This window comes from Peromyscus leucopus, chromosome 9, assembly GCF_004664715.2.
Source record: "Peromyscus leucopus breed LL Stock chromosome 9, UCI_PerLeu_2.1, whole genome shotgun sequence".
NCBI lineage: Eukaryota > Metazoa > Chordata > Mammalia > Rodentia > Cricetidae > Peromyscus > Peromyscus leucopus.
This window is the reverse complement of record NC_051070.1, coordinates 70,536,757-70,552,603: the sequence shown is the minus strand read 5'-3', so window position 1 is coordinate 70,552,603 and position 15,847 is coordinate 70,536,757. Positions and strand designations below refer to the sequence as shown.

The 15,847-nt window shown below is 40.5% G+C and overlaps 3 gene segments (V, D, J or C); all 3 read left to right on the top strand.

The window, feature by feature from the left end:
- The first annotated feature begins 757 nt into the window (after window positions 1–757).
- Window positions 758–4,155, top strand: LOC119088459. The segment is given in 3 exon segments: window positions 758–880; window positions 1,053–1,335; window positions 3,966–4,155. Coding segments are annotated over 3 exon segments (525 nt in total).
- Window positions 4,156–7,915: 3,760 nt separating this feature from the next.
- Window positions 7,916–9,653, top strand: LOC114688736. The segment is given in 4 exon segments: window positions 7,916–8,071; window positions 8,235–8,616; window positions 8,731–8,833; window positions 9,561–9,653. Coding segments are annotated over 4 exon segments (630 nt in total).
- Window positions 9,654–9,662: 9 nt separating this feature from the next.
- Window positions 9,663–10,377, top strand: LOC119088458. The segment is given in 2 exon segments: window positions 9,663–9,804; window positions 9,962–10,377. Coding segments are annotated over 2 exon segments (462 nt in total).
- The last annotated feature ends 5,470 nt before the right edge of the window (window positions 10,378–15,847 follow it).

Below are 15,847 nucleotides of genomic sequence, written 5' to 3'. Positions count from 1 at the left end.
TGCATGCTGATTTTTTTTTTTGCATTGTGTAATTTAAGAATCCTACTAGGACTTTCTCACTGGGTGTATTAACCACACTTAAGGGAGGGCCCATTGCAAGCCGTAGGTGGCCAACACAGAATGAACCCAATGGTGTTTTATATCACATTGCATAGTTTGTATGTTCTTTTTGGTCCTATTGATTTTTTATCCATTTTATATGGTTTCCTATCTTGTGTTTTTATGGTGTGTGTGTGTGTGTGTGTGTGTGTGTGTGTGTGTGTGTGTTTCTTCTTCATTTTTGTTTTTAAATTCTGGTGTTGGGATTTTTTGTTTGTTTGTTTGTTTGCCTGCTTGTTTGCTTTCTAAAGAGAGGCAAAAAGAAAGGTCACACAATTGGATGGGTGAGAATGTGAGAGAGGTCTGAGAGGAATAGGAGGAGAGGGGACTAGGATCATAATATATTGTATAAAATTCTTTTAGAAGATTAAAAAAATAGTACTAAGATCTTTCAAGGCTCTGCTTTAGCCACAGGAGCACTTAGGTTTCATACCAGTATTTTGCATTTATGTATTCCCCTTGCTCACACAATTTTTTCCCAAGTCCTCTTCTAAGAAGTGTTACATCAGAAATATACTGTCCTGGGACCTGCATACTGGCCTACACAGTTGTGGAGCATTTTCCGTGCAGAGTCATGTGGTGGAGGTAGGTGGGGTTTCTTGTTCAAATGAAAGAGGAAGGCAGGTGATTTGGAGAGAACCTGTTGTGTGTAAGCACAAGTGTGTCTGCCCACAAGACTCGACACCCTCATATTTGGAGAGAAGACACTCCAGAAATTGGACAGGGGCCATGGAGAGGAACCTGGGAGCTGTGCTGGGGATTCTGTGGGTGTGGATTTGCTGTGAGTTGTGCTCACCTAAGCTGCTTTAGGGATTCTCCAGAAATGTCAGTGGTGGAGGGGATGAGCCAACCCAAAGCTCCTGTGCTGTCATCCTCATGGTGTCTCCTGGGACATTAGACAGGTGTGGGTTAAAACTTCTCACTGATTCTGGTTTGCTTTTGTTTCCCAACAGGGGTGAGAGGAGTTGAGGTGGAGCAGAGTCCTTCAGCCCTGAGTCTCCAGGAGGGAACCAGTTCTGCTCTGAGATGCAATTTTTCTACCACCATGAAAAGTGTGCAATGGTTCCAGCAGAATCCCAGGGGCAGCCTCACCAATCTTTTTTACCTGGCTCCAGGAACAAAGGAGAATGGGAGGTTAAAGTCAACATTCAACTCCAAGGAGAGCTACAGCACGCTGCACATCAGGGCTGCCCAGCTGGAGGACTCAGGCACCTACCTCTGTGCTGCAGAAGCACAGTGCTTCCAGCAAGCCTGAAGCCTGACACCAAACTGCAGCTGTGTGTGCAGCTACAGCTCTGACACAGGCAGACTCTGCAGCAGCTTTTACACCGTTCTGGCTTCATTATATCTCTACCAGTTACAAAGAAAATGTGAGGAAATAGAACAATATTGTTGTAGAAGTTCACACTTAAATTCAGTTGATATGATACTGACTTGTACAAGGATAAATGTTCCAAAAAATGAAAAAAAGAATTCTATAACACATGATGACTATCAAAAAAGGACAAATGTTCATAAACATCAGCCTACATAACTAAAATCTACGCTTTATCAAATGCTTGTGCTAATGTCATAAAATATAAACCCCCCTTACACACTCCACAATCAATTCTGTCTTTTCTCAACATTGGAAACTCTGAGCAACTGTTTCCATCCTGTGTTTAAAGAGCATGAGACAACACTTCCAGCTATTCTGCTCAATATGAAGTTGATAAAAGAATTAAATTTGAAGATCTAATAGATTAATTTGTAGAATGGCAAGGCAAATAAATCTTATTAACCCAGACACAATTTCAACAATTTTTTGATATTTTAAAATATATAATACATTATGCAACATAAAACATATATTTCACATCAAAAATTATGAGAGCCAAAAGATAAATGACCAACTAGAGAGACGTATTTGCAATTTGCATTACAATAATACTTGCAGCAATTGATTCTACAAAATATTTATATATTTGCAATGTAATATACAAAAGCAAAATTTCTCACTAAAACACTGCTTTCAAAAGAAAAACTTGAAACCTCCTAACGTCACTCAATAGGGGAATAATTAGTTATACAGTAATTAAAAGTGATCCAAACACTGTAGTTTCCCAAGTGTCGGCGGATTATATTCCACAGTTGAAAAACTCTGATCTGCAATTTGTCTCTGTAAGGAACTGGAAAGCAGCCATGTTCCTTCATTCCTGAATTGTCTGTCCATCGTGTTTTCACTTTGAAACAGCACTGAGTGATTACAACAGTGACTGGATTGGCTAAAACATTTACTTTCTAGAGCTTCACAAATTCACTGATCCCTTTGTGATTCATTCAGCTTCATCCCCATTGTAACTACATCTGTTTCAAATATAGATTATCTGAGCTTCCAGGATAATAAACATTTCCTAATTGTCAATAACATTTATGTGAGCATGGCTAGAAGTGTTGACACTAGAAATGACAGATTCTACAGTAGGAATTACTAATTCAGTCATCTCAGAGAATTCACAAATAGCAACCACCATAATCCTAGATTCTTGATAATGTGTGGTATGGAATTAGGTGAGATTGGAATATATTAATTAGGCACAGAATATATTAATTAGACAACACATTAAAAAGCTTGTCTAATAGATGTTGATAGATGTTTTTCCTAATCTCATTCCTGATTAATCTGGACTTGAAAGCTTTTATCTAATGAACAAAGGAGCTTAAGGACTACAGAGAACAGTTTTAAAAGCTTTCTAGACAAATGTACAATAAACTTTAAAAAACAGTATAAATATTACTTTCTTCTATAAATCCTTAAAATCAAAATCAAAATTTAAATTAAATCAAAATATAAGACACAAAAGAATTGTATCAATTGAGAAAAAACACCTTCCATTCTTCTACATTTGTCTCGACAGTCATCGTGACTGGTTCATCCTCTCCATCCCACCCTTTCAGAAGGCCTGTGAGCTCTCACACCTGAAGTTGACAATGCCCATTCTCTTTTTAAATCCAGTCCACAATAGTATCTTCCCATTGTACAATAGCTTTTGTCCTGTTACAGTCATCAGTCATCATCTCTATTTCCTGTACTGACTCTTTTAGATTTCTTTCTCATTTCTCAGTTCTAAACTTCAAGTTTCTCACTAGCTCCCATTAAGGTCTGAATTTCATCAGAATGTTGAACAAGTTCACAGATCTTTTTAGATAATTGAGATCAGTTGTCACCGTCTCTTCCTCTTCCTGATGAAGTGATTCATTTTGTGAATCTTAAGCTGTTCAATAATTTCCTAATTTGTTGTTTCTGCCTCTTCATTGAAAAAGCCAGTTGATCATTGACTTTCTTCTCTTTATGTGACTCTTTTCCCACTTTCTTTAACTTCCTGTCTTTTTATTCCAACTGGTTTTCTGTAGCTGGAGGGCTTCTCTCCAGGTTCCACCAAGCCCCGCAGTCCCACAATACATGTATAAAATAATCACTCAGGCGCTTATATTACTTACAAACTGTATGGCCGTGGCAGGCTTCTTGCTAACTGTTCTTTTATCTTAAATTAACCCATTTTTATAAATCTATACCTTGCCACGTGGCTGGTGGCTTAACGGCGTCTTACATGTTGCTTGTCCTGGCGGTGGCTGCAGTGTCTCTCCCTCCTTCTTCCTGTTTCCCCAATTCTCCTCTCTCCTTGTCCTGCCTATACTTCCTGTCTGGTCATTGGCCATCAGTGTTTTATTTATATAGAGTGATATCCACAGCAGTTTTCATGTCGGGGAATTTCATTATGTAAAAACCAAGTATCACATCCACCTCTTGAGCCACCTCCAGCTCATTTTCCAGTCTCATTTCTTTTGTGTTTAGTTGATTTTCATGCTTGCTCATCCTTTTCCAGCCTGTTCAACTTCTTCAAAGGCAGCTCTGCTTCTGATACTGTCACCTTCATCAGTGACCGAGTAATTCTGAAGAGAGGTACCACGTTTTCATCTTCATCTTTTACTTTATCTGCTTCCACCTTCACTGAGGCAATCGAAGAATTATCTGCCAACTCTTCTCCAGTGGCAGGCCATATGGATTGGATTTGACTATTTCTTTCCAGTGTATATTAGGTGACATCTTGAATTCTTTCACTGTCTTTCCCTTCTAAACCAAGCTTTGCAACCGGGGCCAGTCACTCATCTATAGCAACCACCACTCCTGGTTCAGCCCCAGCCCAGCTTCTCTTTTCCTAGAGCCACCCTCACGCACTTGGACTCCCACCAACTCTTCCTGAACAAGCCAAAGCACAGTGATTGCTAGGTGACACCATACTTTGCCTTGATATTTTCCATATAAGTTACAACACTTTTCAGTTGCTAAGCTAATTTTAACTCAGTGCAAACTCTGTTGTGTTTTATAATAATCTAGGCCACTTTTTCTGTATTTCTGGATTACATTATCAATTTATATATGTTGAACAATCCTTGGATCTCTGGGATGAAGCCTACTTCATTACAGTAGATGATTCTTTTTTAATGTATCTTGTATTCAGTGTACAAGCATTTTTGAGAATTTTTCATCTATGTACATAACAGATATTGATGTGTAATTTTCTGTCTTTTTTGCATCTTTATCTGCTTAAATGTCAGGGTAATTAGGTTCACATAAAGAGAATTAGATAGTAGTCTTCTGCTTCTACTTTTTGGTATAATTTGGAGTTGGGGCTAGTAATGAGTTGTTCAGTTTCCACGAATTTGTGCATTTTCTGTTGTTTCTGATATGCACGAATCCCATTTTTAATCTAATCTGTTGGTCTCTTTCTTTTTAACAGGGAATTGAAACCATTAATATTCAGAGTTATCCATGAGCAGTGTTCATTGGTCCCTGTTATTTATTGCTGTGGTATGTATTTACATCCTCTTTTGATTTGCTGCTCTGGGATTATTTATTCTTTGTGCTTTTCTTGGGTGTGGTTAATCTCTTAATACTTCTTTCTGTCATCTGCTGTAGCGCTGGATTGGTAAGTAGATACTACTTAAATTTGGATTCATCTTGGAATGTTTTTGTTTCTTCATCAATTATGATTGATGGTTTTCCTGGTTTTAGTAGTATGGGCTGGCATCTGTCTCTCAAAGTTTATGTTACATCTGTCCAGGCTCTTCTGGCCTTTATAGTCTCAAGTGAAGTGTCAGTTATTATTATACTGTGTTTGCCTTCATATGTTACTTAGTCTTTTTCCTTTCAGTTTTTAATATACTTTCTTTGTTCTGTAAAGTCAATGTTTTGATTATAATGAGTCAACAGAGAATTTCTTTTCTGGTCCAGTCTATTTGGTGTTCTGTATGCTTTTTGTACCTTGATAGGTACATTCTTATTTATGTTAGAGAAATTTTCTTCTATGATTTTGTTGAAAATATTTATGTACCAATGACTTAGGTTTCTTCTCTTTCCTTTATCTATGCTATTTGTGGATTCAGTCTTTTCATGGTGTCCCTGATTTCCTGGATATTACATCCTAGGATTTTTGTAAATTTAAGATTTTGTTTGACTGAGGTGTCCATTTCTTTTACCTTGTCTTCAATGCCTGAGAGTCTCTCTTCTATGTCTTCTGCTCTGTTGGTGAACCTCTGAGGCTTTGGTTTGATGTCCTAAATTTTTCATTTCCACTTTTATCTCACTTAGTGTTTTCTTTAGTAATTATATTTCTACTTGCATATCTTGAACTGTTTTCTTCATTTTATTCCACTGTTTGTGGTTTCAAAGATTTTACTAAGGGATTTATTCATATCCTCTTTATGGTCCTTGGGCAAATTCATTATATGTATTTTCAATTACCTTGTCTTGTGGTTCAGCTCTATTGCATTTCCAGGATCAATTGTACACTAGGGTTACTGGATTCTGGTGGAGATATATTGTCTTTTCTATTAATGTGTTTTGTGCAGGTGTTTGGTGTTGGGATAATGTTGTTTCTATGTTTTGATATCTGCTGTTGCCTTTGTTTAGTGAGTGTTTCCTTTCTCAGTTTCTGCTGAAACTTCTTGGTCTTAGTGAATTATTGTTATTATTGGTTTGCCTAGTAGGGGGTGTTTCTGTGGGCCAACATGTGACAGAAAGGAATAGATGTGGCCTAGGATAAAATGCTGAGAGAGACTCAAGTAACAAGCTAAGGAGATCCTGTTCATACCTAGAGGTGATATCCACAGGGAGTTTGTATGAAGTAGGTTGCAGTAAGGCAACGAATTATGTGGAGAGATGGAGTTGAAAATACTAGGGACCTTAGGTCTGAACCAAGAGATGCAGTGTCCAGTGAATGAAGTTCAGTAAGGGACTTGTGAGCAGGTTGTTACCAGGCTGATGATGAGAAGAGAGACAGTAATGAAGGACAGGAAGGATAGAGTGAATAACCTATATAACTGATCGTGAGTCCCGGCCAGTGTGGTCACTAAGGTAGAAACTGTTTTATATGTTGGAGGGTGGCATGAAGGAAAGGGGATGGACTAGAGGGGATGCTGAGAGGATCCACAGGAAGGAGGGAAGCTGAGTCCTCCAAAGGGTCAGGTGGGGAATGGAAGCAGAGAGGAATGACAGGACCCTACTATAGTCTGCAACAGGGTTGGGATGACACTGGGAAAACTGCAATGTAGGACATCAAGGAAAGTGAAGATGGACTACCTTCTGCCCAGGCAGGTGTGGCTATCAGGCTCCCAGATGGAGTGTCTCTACTGTCATGTGACACAAAGCAATGGTGGTGAGGGAGGAAAGGAAATGCAGCAAGAGTCTGCTGAGTCCTCGGTGAATGGAGGAAGAGTGAGCAGACAGGTAAATGGTCAGTTACAGGACTGGGGATGGCACCGGGGGAACTGAAACGGAGGACAGGAAGGACAGTGAAGATGGCCTTCAGCTTCCCAAGCCTGTGTGTACACTGGGTTCCCAGTTACACAGTGTTAGTAGCTGTTCACAGTTGACAGGAAGGAAAGGCAATGGGCTAGAGCCGTGGGTGCTGGGAGGGTCCACAGGAAGGAGAAGAGATGTGTTAGTGCAAGGTTTGGCAGATTCTCCAAGATATTCAGCACTGCTCTTCTATCAGTGATTCAGTGTAGACGCTGTGGGGGTGAGTAACATGGATGGTGCCATCCTCAAATGAAATGATTTCTGAGAACGTTCCTAAGAGTAGCTGTGTGTAGTTGTGATTCCAGGCCAACTTCTATAGAAGGTAAGATGCATGCATGAAAACATCATATCTGTATTCTCAACAAGAACTCATTGAAATAGAAAAAACATTGTCCTCTTGCAACTGAAAGCCCATGAGAGACCTGAAAAAGACTTTTCTCACACACTGTAATTTTCACAGACAAATATTGGCCTAAGTATCTGTCTCTAAGAAAAGGGGGAGTTCATAATGAATGATCCGAACATTCTGTGATATGTAAGTGGATTAATAAATATAGTTCTAGACAGAATGTGTTTCACACACACACATACACACACACACATGCTTATATATAAGCACATCATATATATTCCATTTATATATGAAAATACCACATATATACATGTATATATGAAGCATTTTACATGTGTTACATTAGATTCAAATATGAAAAATAGTCTCACTAGTGTGTACAAATACCATTATTGATCTCTCAGCACTAGAACACACTTGATATACCATATTGCTGTTTTATGTGTCTGAGTCCTTCACAGGTTAGAGAACACTTATGCAGAGGCCTCAGTGATTAAAGGTACAACCACAAGGTGGTAGCAGATCTCAGCTGCTGGGGAGTATGCAGAGGATTCACTTCCTTGTGCTGATTGTGCAGGCTTAGGCAGAAGCCCGGCCTTTCTCTCAGGGGCTGAGTAGATGACTCAAGAGCAGAATTGTTACTGAGAAAGAACAACACCCTGGTTGCTGTAGCTGACCTGCTACTCATCCCAATTGTACCCTGGATCTTAATTTAATTGGAAGAACAATGAAGACATTTGTTCCTACTTTATTCATGTTCTTGTGGCTGCAGCTGGATGGTAAGTTAAAATTTTAGAGCCACAAAATATTCCTTGGGCATTTCTGAGACATCGAGGAGGAACTCTATTTTATTCAGATTTTCTCTAGTTAGAGTAGAAAAAGAGAATCCTGGATAGTGATGACCTGAGAACTTTTCTCTTTTCATTCCAACTTTCTATATAGGGGTGAGCCAAGGTGAGCAGGTGGAGCAGCATCCGTCCACCCTGAGTGTCCAGGAGGGAGCCAGCGCTGTCATCAACTGCACTTACACAGACAGTACCTCAGTCTACTTCCCTTGGTATAAGCAAGAACCCGGAGAGCATCCTCAGCTCATTATTGACATTCGTCCAACTGTGGAAAGAAAGCAGGAGCAAAGACTGATCGTTTTACAGGATAAGAAAGCCAAACACTTCTCCCTGCACATCACAGACACCCGGCCTGGAGACTCTGCCATGTACTTCTGTGCTGCAAGTGCACACTGCTCCACAGGCACCTGCAGCCTGTCCTCAAACCTGCCGCAGGGACTGGAGCCCCATCCACATCCTGTGTCTCAGGCACAGCATTTGTAAGTTGATAGTTGGTAAGTGACAACTATAGTGTAGACATTAAAAACACAAAGTTTCAAGTCACTCAAAACAATTTAGGACAATTTTTCCTATTTTTAAAAATTGAAATACAGTTTAATCATCCCCTTTCCCTGGCTGCAGCACATTGTGAAGGTCATAGAGAACCAGAACTCCTGTGCTTCAGAGAAGAAGAGGCTGGGGCATGCTCAGCCCCAGGTGGGACATGTACATCACACACCTTCATCCCCAGGTCAGAGGTCACTGAGGAAGGGGGAATGGAAAGACTGTAAGAGCCATAGGTGGGGAATGACTACAAGGAGACAGTGTTTTCTGGACACAGCAGGGCAGCTGCACACATGGACTCACAGAGGTTGACAGCACACATAAGACTTGCAAAGGATCAGGCCAGATGCAATTAATTGCAGTAGGGCAGAGGGAATGTTGGCGTCCCACCCTCAGCTAAGGAGCTAGGGACAGTTGGTAGCTGCTGGAATAGAGAATAGATTTCTTTAAAAATAGAGCCCTTGGTACACAGACCGCCATCCACTGAAGGTCACACATCCAACAGTATACGGGCAGGACAACCTGCAACTCAAACATTGAGGTGTTTGTTTTAAAAGGAGGGGGACTGGGTTGGTAGGGAAGAGTGGATGGATCTAGCAGGAGTATAGGGAGCAGGTGAATGCAAACAAAATTCATTGCATAACATTCCGCAAGAACTAATAAATTGAGAAAATGTAGATAAATTTTATCAGTGGGTAGGTGTGCATGTGCGTATATATGTATGTGTATTATTTTATACATATTCAGCACACAAAATACCATAGCATACACATAGTTCAGTAACACTGGTAATTTCAGGCATCAATTGGGGACTTGAGACCTGCCTCCTTTGGGTGAGGTTTCCAGTTTATTCAGTGTATTGCAGACATCTGTGGCACAGTTTGAAGGGAAATCAGCAGAGGGCGCTGTCTCTTCAGATGTGGTTGATGTCTGCATTCAGGTGGTGGCTTCACATGACAGACTGTCACAGTGAAGGAGGACCTTGTTTATGAGTGAGGAGTTTCAGTAAGGTCCTGCAGGAGACTTGTCCTGTGAGTTTGGTGCACTCAAGAACCAAGTGTCATTTTCTCCTGTGAACATGCTTCCTGACACCTGCTCAGTTCTGCTGCTCCTCTTCATGCTCAGTAAGTTACATTTACCCTATGTGTTGATGGTGTCATTTCCTTACAACTGAGGAAGTCTTTACCTTCTTCCTCACACAGAAAAGTGACTCCTTGTTTATTTATTTATTCATTCATTCAATTCATTCATTCATTTGTTTGTTTGTTTATTCATTTTCAGGGAGGAGCAATGGAGACTCAGTGACCCAGACAGAAGGCCGGGTCACTATAACAGAGGGGATGCCTGTGATGATGAACTGCACCTATCAGACTACTTACTCAACAACTACTACCCTTTTCTGGTATGTGCAATATCCCAACAAAGCCCCTCGGCTACTCCTGAGGAGCGCCACAGACAACCAGAGGACAGAGCACCAAGGGTTCCAGGCCACTCTCCAGAAGAGCAGCAGCTCCTTCCCCCTGCAGAAGTCCTCAGTGCAGCTGGCAGACTCTGCCCTGTACTACTGTGCTCTGAGTGCCACAGTGAGGGGACTGCAGGGGAAGCTGCACACAAACCCGGGGTGCAGGAGGCTGAGGGAGTGGCCTGGGAGGGAGGGCTGTGTGCCTTCTCTGAGTGGGGTTTATCCAGACTCCTGAAAATCAGCAGCACATCTCAGGTCAAATTCCTAGAAACCTAGGATTCTCTGTGGATACTGTGGCAGGATAGATTGGAAGTCATTGCTAGAGACAACTCAGGCTTTGATCCACAGAAATACTGTTCTCTCCCTACATGAGGACTTCTCAGAAAAAAAAAAAAACATCTCCAGGAAAACCTGGACATAGGATTTATCTCTACCAAGAAGTCTTACAAAATTTAATGATTTAATTGTCCAGCAATCTTCTGTTCCTACCCCACAAATTTATGACCAAATGAAGAATATAGGCTTTAGTATTTAAAAATCTACTTCAGTCTCCCTCTGCAAGCTATTTAGATTCTTCCTCTCCTTGGTCCATGGTACAGAGAGTTCAGTCTGACTTCTGGCCTCAGTTACTGTTTTATTGTTGTGAAGAGACACCATGACCAAGACAACTTACAGAAGGAAGCAGTTAATTGAGGACTTGATTACAGTTTCAGAGGTGAGCCATGATGATTGTGGTGGCAAGCGTAGCAGCAGGCAGTAGCCATGTCCCTGGAGAAGTGGCTGAGAGCTTCCATCTGATCACCAACAAGAGGCAGAGAGAGGGAGAGACTGGGCCTGGCTTGGGCTTTGAGATCCCAAAGCTCATCCCAGTGACACACCTCCTCTGATAAGGCCATGCCTACTGATCCTTCCTAAACAGTCCACCATCTCAGAACCAACATTCAGATTTTTGAACCTATGGGGCCATTCTCATTGAAACCTTCACACTCCCCAACAGCATTCAGTTAGTGAAGCTGCTCAGGAAACACAGCTCTTGGAACTCTCAAGATGATGCCTGAGAGGCAGCTCCTTCTCTTTCCTGTACACCATGTAGGAGTCAGGCTGCCCACTCTCATAGGTCATTGCACTTTGACTAAATCCCGAGGATGTGGTGTAGTCAGTCATTTAGGATTAGAGCTAGATTCTCAGATAACTCTTCTGAAATATGGGGAAGGAACAAAAGTTTTGTTCCATTTCAATTCTGGAAACAAAATACTTATTTATAGTAAAATACTCTACTACTCATATTTATCTCTCTGTAATGGAAGGAAGACCTGAAATCAATGAGTATCATGTCTCTCAAGAAAGACTCATTTGTGTACAAAAAGAACAGAAAAGAAGTACATGCTATCTTACTGGTTAGGGAACAAAATAGAATGTCAAATTACATTTCTAAACTCCAAAAACTACTTAAATGGCACAGAATAGAATAGACTCTCTCATAAGAGAGCTTGTCAACCTAAAATGAATGCTAAATCTAATAAAAACCTCAGTGCCAGGCATGGGAATCTGTGGGAGCCCACAACTGATTCAGCTTCCCAGTTTGAATCTGAAGTCTATTCTGAGTCAAAAGTTCAAGCTTGTTTTCTCCAAGGCTGTGAGAAAGTCCTGATTAGCCCACAGAGTCTCCTTGAAGGGCTGTGAGAAAGTCTTGTTTAGCCCACGACAGGGAACCCACTATTTAGCTAGATGCAGGCTGCTGAAGCCAGCCAGAGGTACATCGAGATAGAAAATGAAACTGCCTGCTCCTTGACACAAGGCAGAATAGATAGTGGTTGATTGCCTGTGCTGTGCATTTTTTTTAAAAGATTTATTTATTATGTATACAGATGGTTGTGAGCCACCATATGGGTATGGGAAGTGAACTCAGGACCTCTGGAAAAACATCCAGTGTTCTCAACCTCTGAGCCATCTCTCCAGCCCAGCTGTGCATTGTTCTACCTCCATCCTTCAAAACTGTATATAAGCTGGCTGTGAAATAAACTCGGGGCTGTATGGCATTGACCGGCAGACCTCTCAACTCTTTTCTGTCTTCTTCATTGTCTCTTCAATCTGCACACTTCTACCCAGCTGCCACAGTTGACTGTGGGCAGGCCCCAACAGGAATCCTGCCTTCAAGTTGTTCATTGGGGCTTCAAGTGTCTCTTCCAAAAGAGACGGGCTATTGCTATTGGCTTTGATTGCTCTGAGATTGTACATAACAACCCTTTGCTAATGATGCTACATTGCTGAGACTTAGGACTTGGAGGAATTTAGCTAGAATTGACCTGAAGACTCCTTCCTGAGGATGAGTTTTCAAGTATATGCAAAATTCCAAGGGAGAAAAGCAATACATATTCCTACCAAGGTGTATAAATGCTATGAAAAAAAAAAAAAAAAAAAGACCATCATGCATCATGGCAAGAACACCCACAAGGGTGCAATAGTAGAACGTTTATCTTGGTGGAAACTACAAATGTATGTCTCATTGGATTTAAGACATGCTCAAAGGAAGGAATTTAGGGCCTATACTGTAAACCTAGTTAACTACCCATGGCTGGACAGGTCATAGACCCAAGAGGAGATCTACTACAGCCACTATCCTAAATCAATAAAGCTTCTAACAGTACTCTAAATATTGATAACTACACACAGAAATAAGTGTAGTTCTCACATCTGATCACAGATGTTCATTTTGAAAACTATAGAGGCCACGGTAGTGTTTGACAACTGGTCACAATGCAGAGAATAAATGCTGTGACATTTCTAGTTCCAGTTAAGACATCTACAGTGCAATTCCTACAACTAAGGCTCATGGAACACCACAGAAATGTACCAGAAGGGATTTTAAGAACCAAAGGACCAGGACACCAGCTGAGAGTATGACATGAGGGAGAAGACTTAGTCATTGCTGATGTGAATGCAAACAGGTATAAACAATGTGGAAATCAGTATGGAGGTTCCTCCAAATGCTGAGAATAAATCTACCACACTAGCTACACCACTCCTGAGGAATTAACCAAAAGAATCTACATCTTTCTAAAGAGATACTTGCTCCCATCTGTTACTGGTCCTGCCTCAACTTGATATGCCCAACTTTGTTGACTCCCATGGGAGGCCTTACCCTCTCTGAGGGTGGATGGAGGGGGAAGGTGGGGAATAATCGAGAGGAGGGGAGGGAGGGGGAACTGTGGTTGATATGTAAAATGAAAAAAAAAACTTTTAAATAAAAAAGAAAGGGGAAAAAGGAGATACTTGCTCTTCCAAGTTCATTGCAGTTCTATTCATAATCACTAGGAATTAGAAACACTCTAGATGTCCATCAGCTGATGAGAGAAATCTGAAAATGTGGTACATTTACACAATGGCATATTATTCAGATGAAAATAAGAAAAATGAAATTATGAAATTTTCAGGTAGGTGGTTGGAACCGGAAACAGTCATCCTGAGCAAGATGACCCAGATCCAATAAATAAAGAAGCATAGTGTTTCCTCAAATATGTGGATGCTAGCTTTCAATATGTGTGCTTTATTTGGAATATCCATACGTGTTAGGTGTCAATAAGAGGCCATGAGGGAGAAGGGGATCTTCAGAGATGAAGAGGAAATAGAAAAAACTGCCATAAATGGAAAAATGGAACAGGCAGGATTAACAGAGCTGGGGATGAGAGGACAGGGTAGAGGAAGTGATGTGGGGAGGGATAACTAGCACTAAAGGAATTCTGAACAAATCAGTTGGAAAAATCTGTGATAGAAACTTCCTGAAATACATGCTCCAAACAAAGTTGAGCCTAGTTATAATCTGTGAGGATAGACACACACTTAGAAGGCCATTTGACATGGTTATTTAGCAAAATACCAATAGCAGTTCCCCTAGTGCCTAAAGCCTCTTGAACCATGGGATTTTTGGCCATGTCACAGTACTAGGTATGAATTCCCTCCTGTTGAGGAGGCTTCTAATCCAATCAGAAAGCATTGCTATTCTGTAGCAGTCAGGCCACAATTACACTACTGAGCACATATTACTGGACGTTCTGTACTGAGCATGCAGGGTCCAGCTCTGGTTAGTACTACTGCTATCCTTTCTTCCCCAGCAGCCTGCTGAGGACCTTCCAGTGCTATAAAAGCTAACAAGCAAGCAAGACTTTCCTCAGTAAGTTCCAGGTTGACTTCTTTATGTCATGCAATAGTGGAATATGGAGGCTTTAGACTTAGAACCTCACCATCTAGTTATAGTGGGCAGCCAAGAACCATGACAATAACCTGTGTTGTTTTGTACACCTCTAGGGCTTCCCTGAACAAAAACTCCCATGCCTCATACTGAGATTGTTGTTTAATAAGTTCATATAAATTCTCCAAAGCTAGATGTATGCACATAAAATCATAATATGAGTATTAATGTGATAAATTATTATACTAAGATAGTCTTTTTAGAACATACAGGTGATAAATTATTCATACTGGAAGAATATTTAATGTGGGCATAATGAAGCATATGCTCCAGAGTCCCTATACACAAACAGACTAAAGGTCTAAGGAGACCAGAGTTTAAGGTCTAAGGAGGTCCAGAGTTTTAAATTGTGTTAAAAAAAGTAAGACATTTTGAAGACTGTTCTTCACCAAAAACTCCTTACAGTTTTAATTTTCCAGGTGATTATAAAGTTATCATAAACATCTTTTGGATCTGGCTAGAATGAATGACTGAGTTGGACTTATTTATGTTACCTACTTTCATTCATTGTACACATAGGTGATGTCATCAAGATTTCACAGCCTTTATCTAATGGTGTTTTCTATTATGTCTATTTTCCATTATGTCTATTTGCTTCTTGTTTTTTTTTTTTTTAACTCAAAGTAATGTTGATTTGTTTCCAGTTATTTTTCAATGTTGGAATCTGTAACTCCCTTCCCTATATTACTGAATATAATTTGCTTCCTTTGGCACAAAATTGTCTCATTGAATGCTAACTGTTAAGGTACTCACTGGCTTCATTTTGATTGACAACATGAGAGAGAGAGAGAGAGAGAGAGAGAGAGAGAGAGAGAGAGAGAGAGAGAGAGAATTGTGGTAGTGGAATTGGAATGCAATGATCATAATTCCTGCCCCCTGGTGTCCATGCATGGCATAGTCTCCTCAGTGGGCAGGACCTAGAATATGGCAGCTGACACTTTTAAATTATGTTGTATTTTATAAGAAAAGACAAGGGACTGAACAGGAACCGAGTCTCGAGTCTCTTATCAGTTCGATGTGTGTTGAATTTGACTTTGAGGTCATCAAAGTGAAGATTGTCTGTAGCAGATTTGCCGGCTTTTTTTAAATGTACATTTACAATGCTTATTTGATTTTGTACTTCTTAATTTACTCATGTGGTAACACATCTGCAATATTCCTAGCAACATCTACCACATCTTTTTCTTGGGCATTTTGTAGAAATCTGGTAACTATGCAGTGTTCTGATTCCTATGTCCCTGCTACTTGCTTTGAAATGTGTAAAATGCTGGAATTTTCTCACTCTAAAATATCTTATTCTCCTATTTTGGTTCATAACTTTATATTCTTCTTTTCTAAAAACTCATGAGTTTCTACTTAGAAAGCATTGAGCTTCCTTTGTGCATAATGAAAGCCTTGGATTCACACTCAGAAGTCAGCAAAGACAGGGGGAAGTCTACTGCAGCTGTGAACTTGT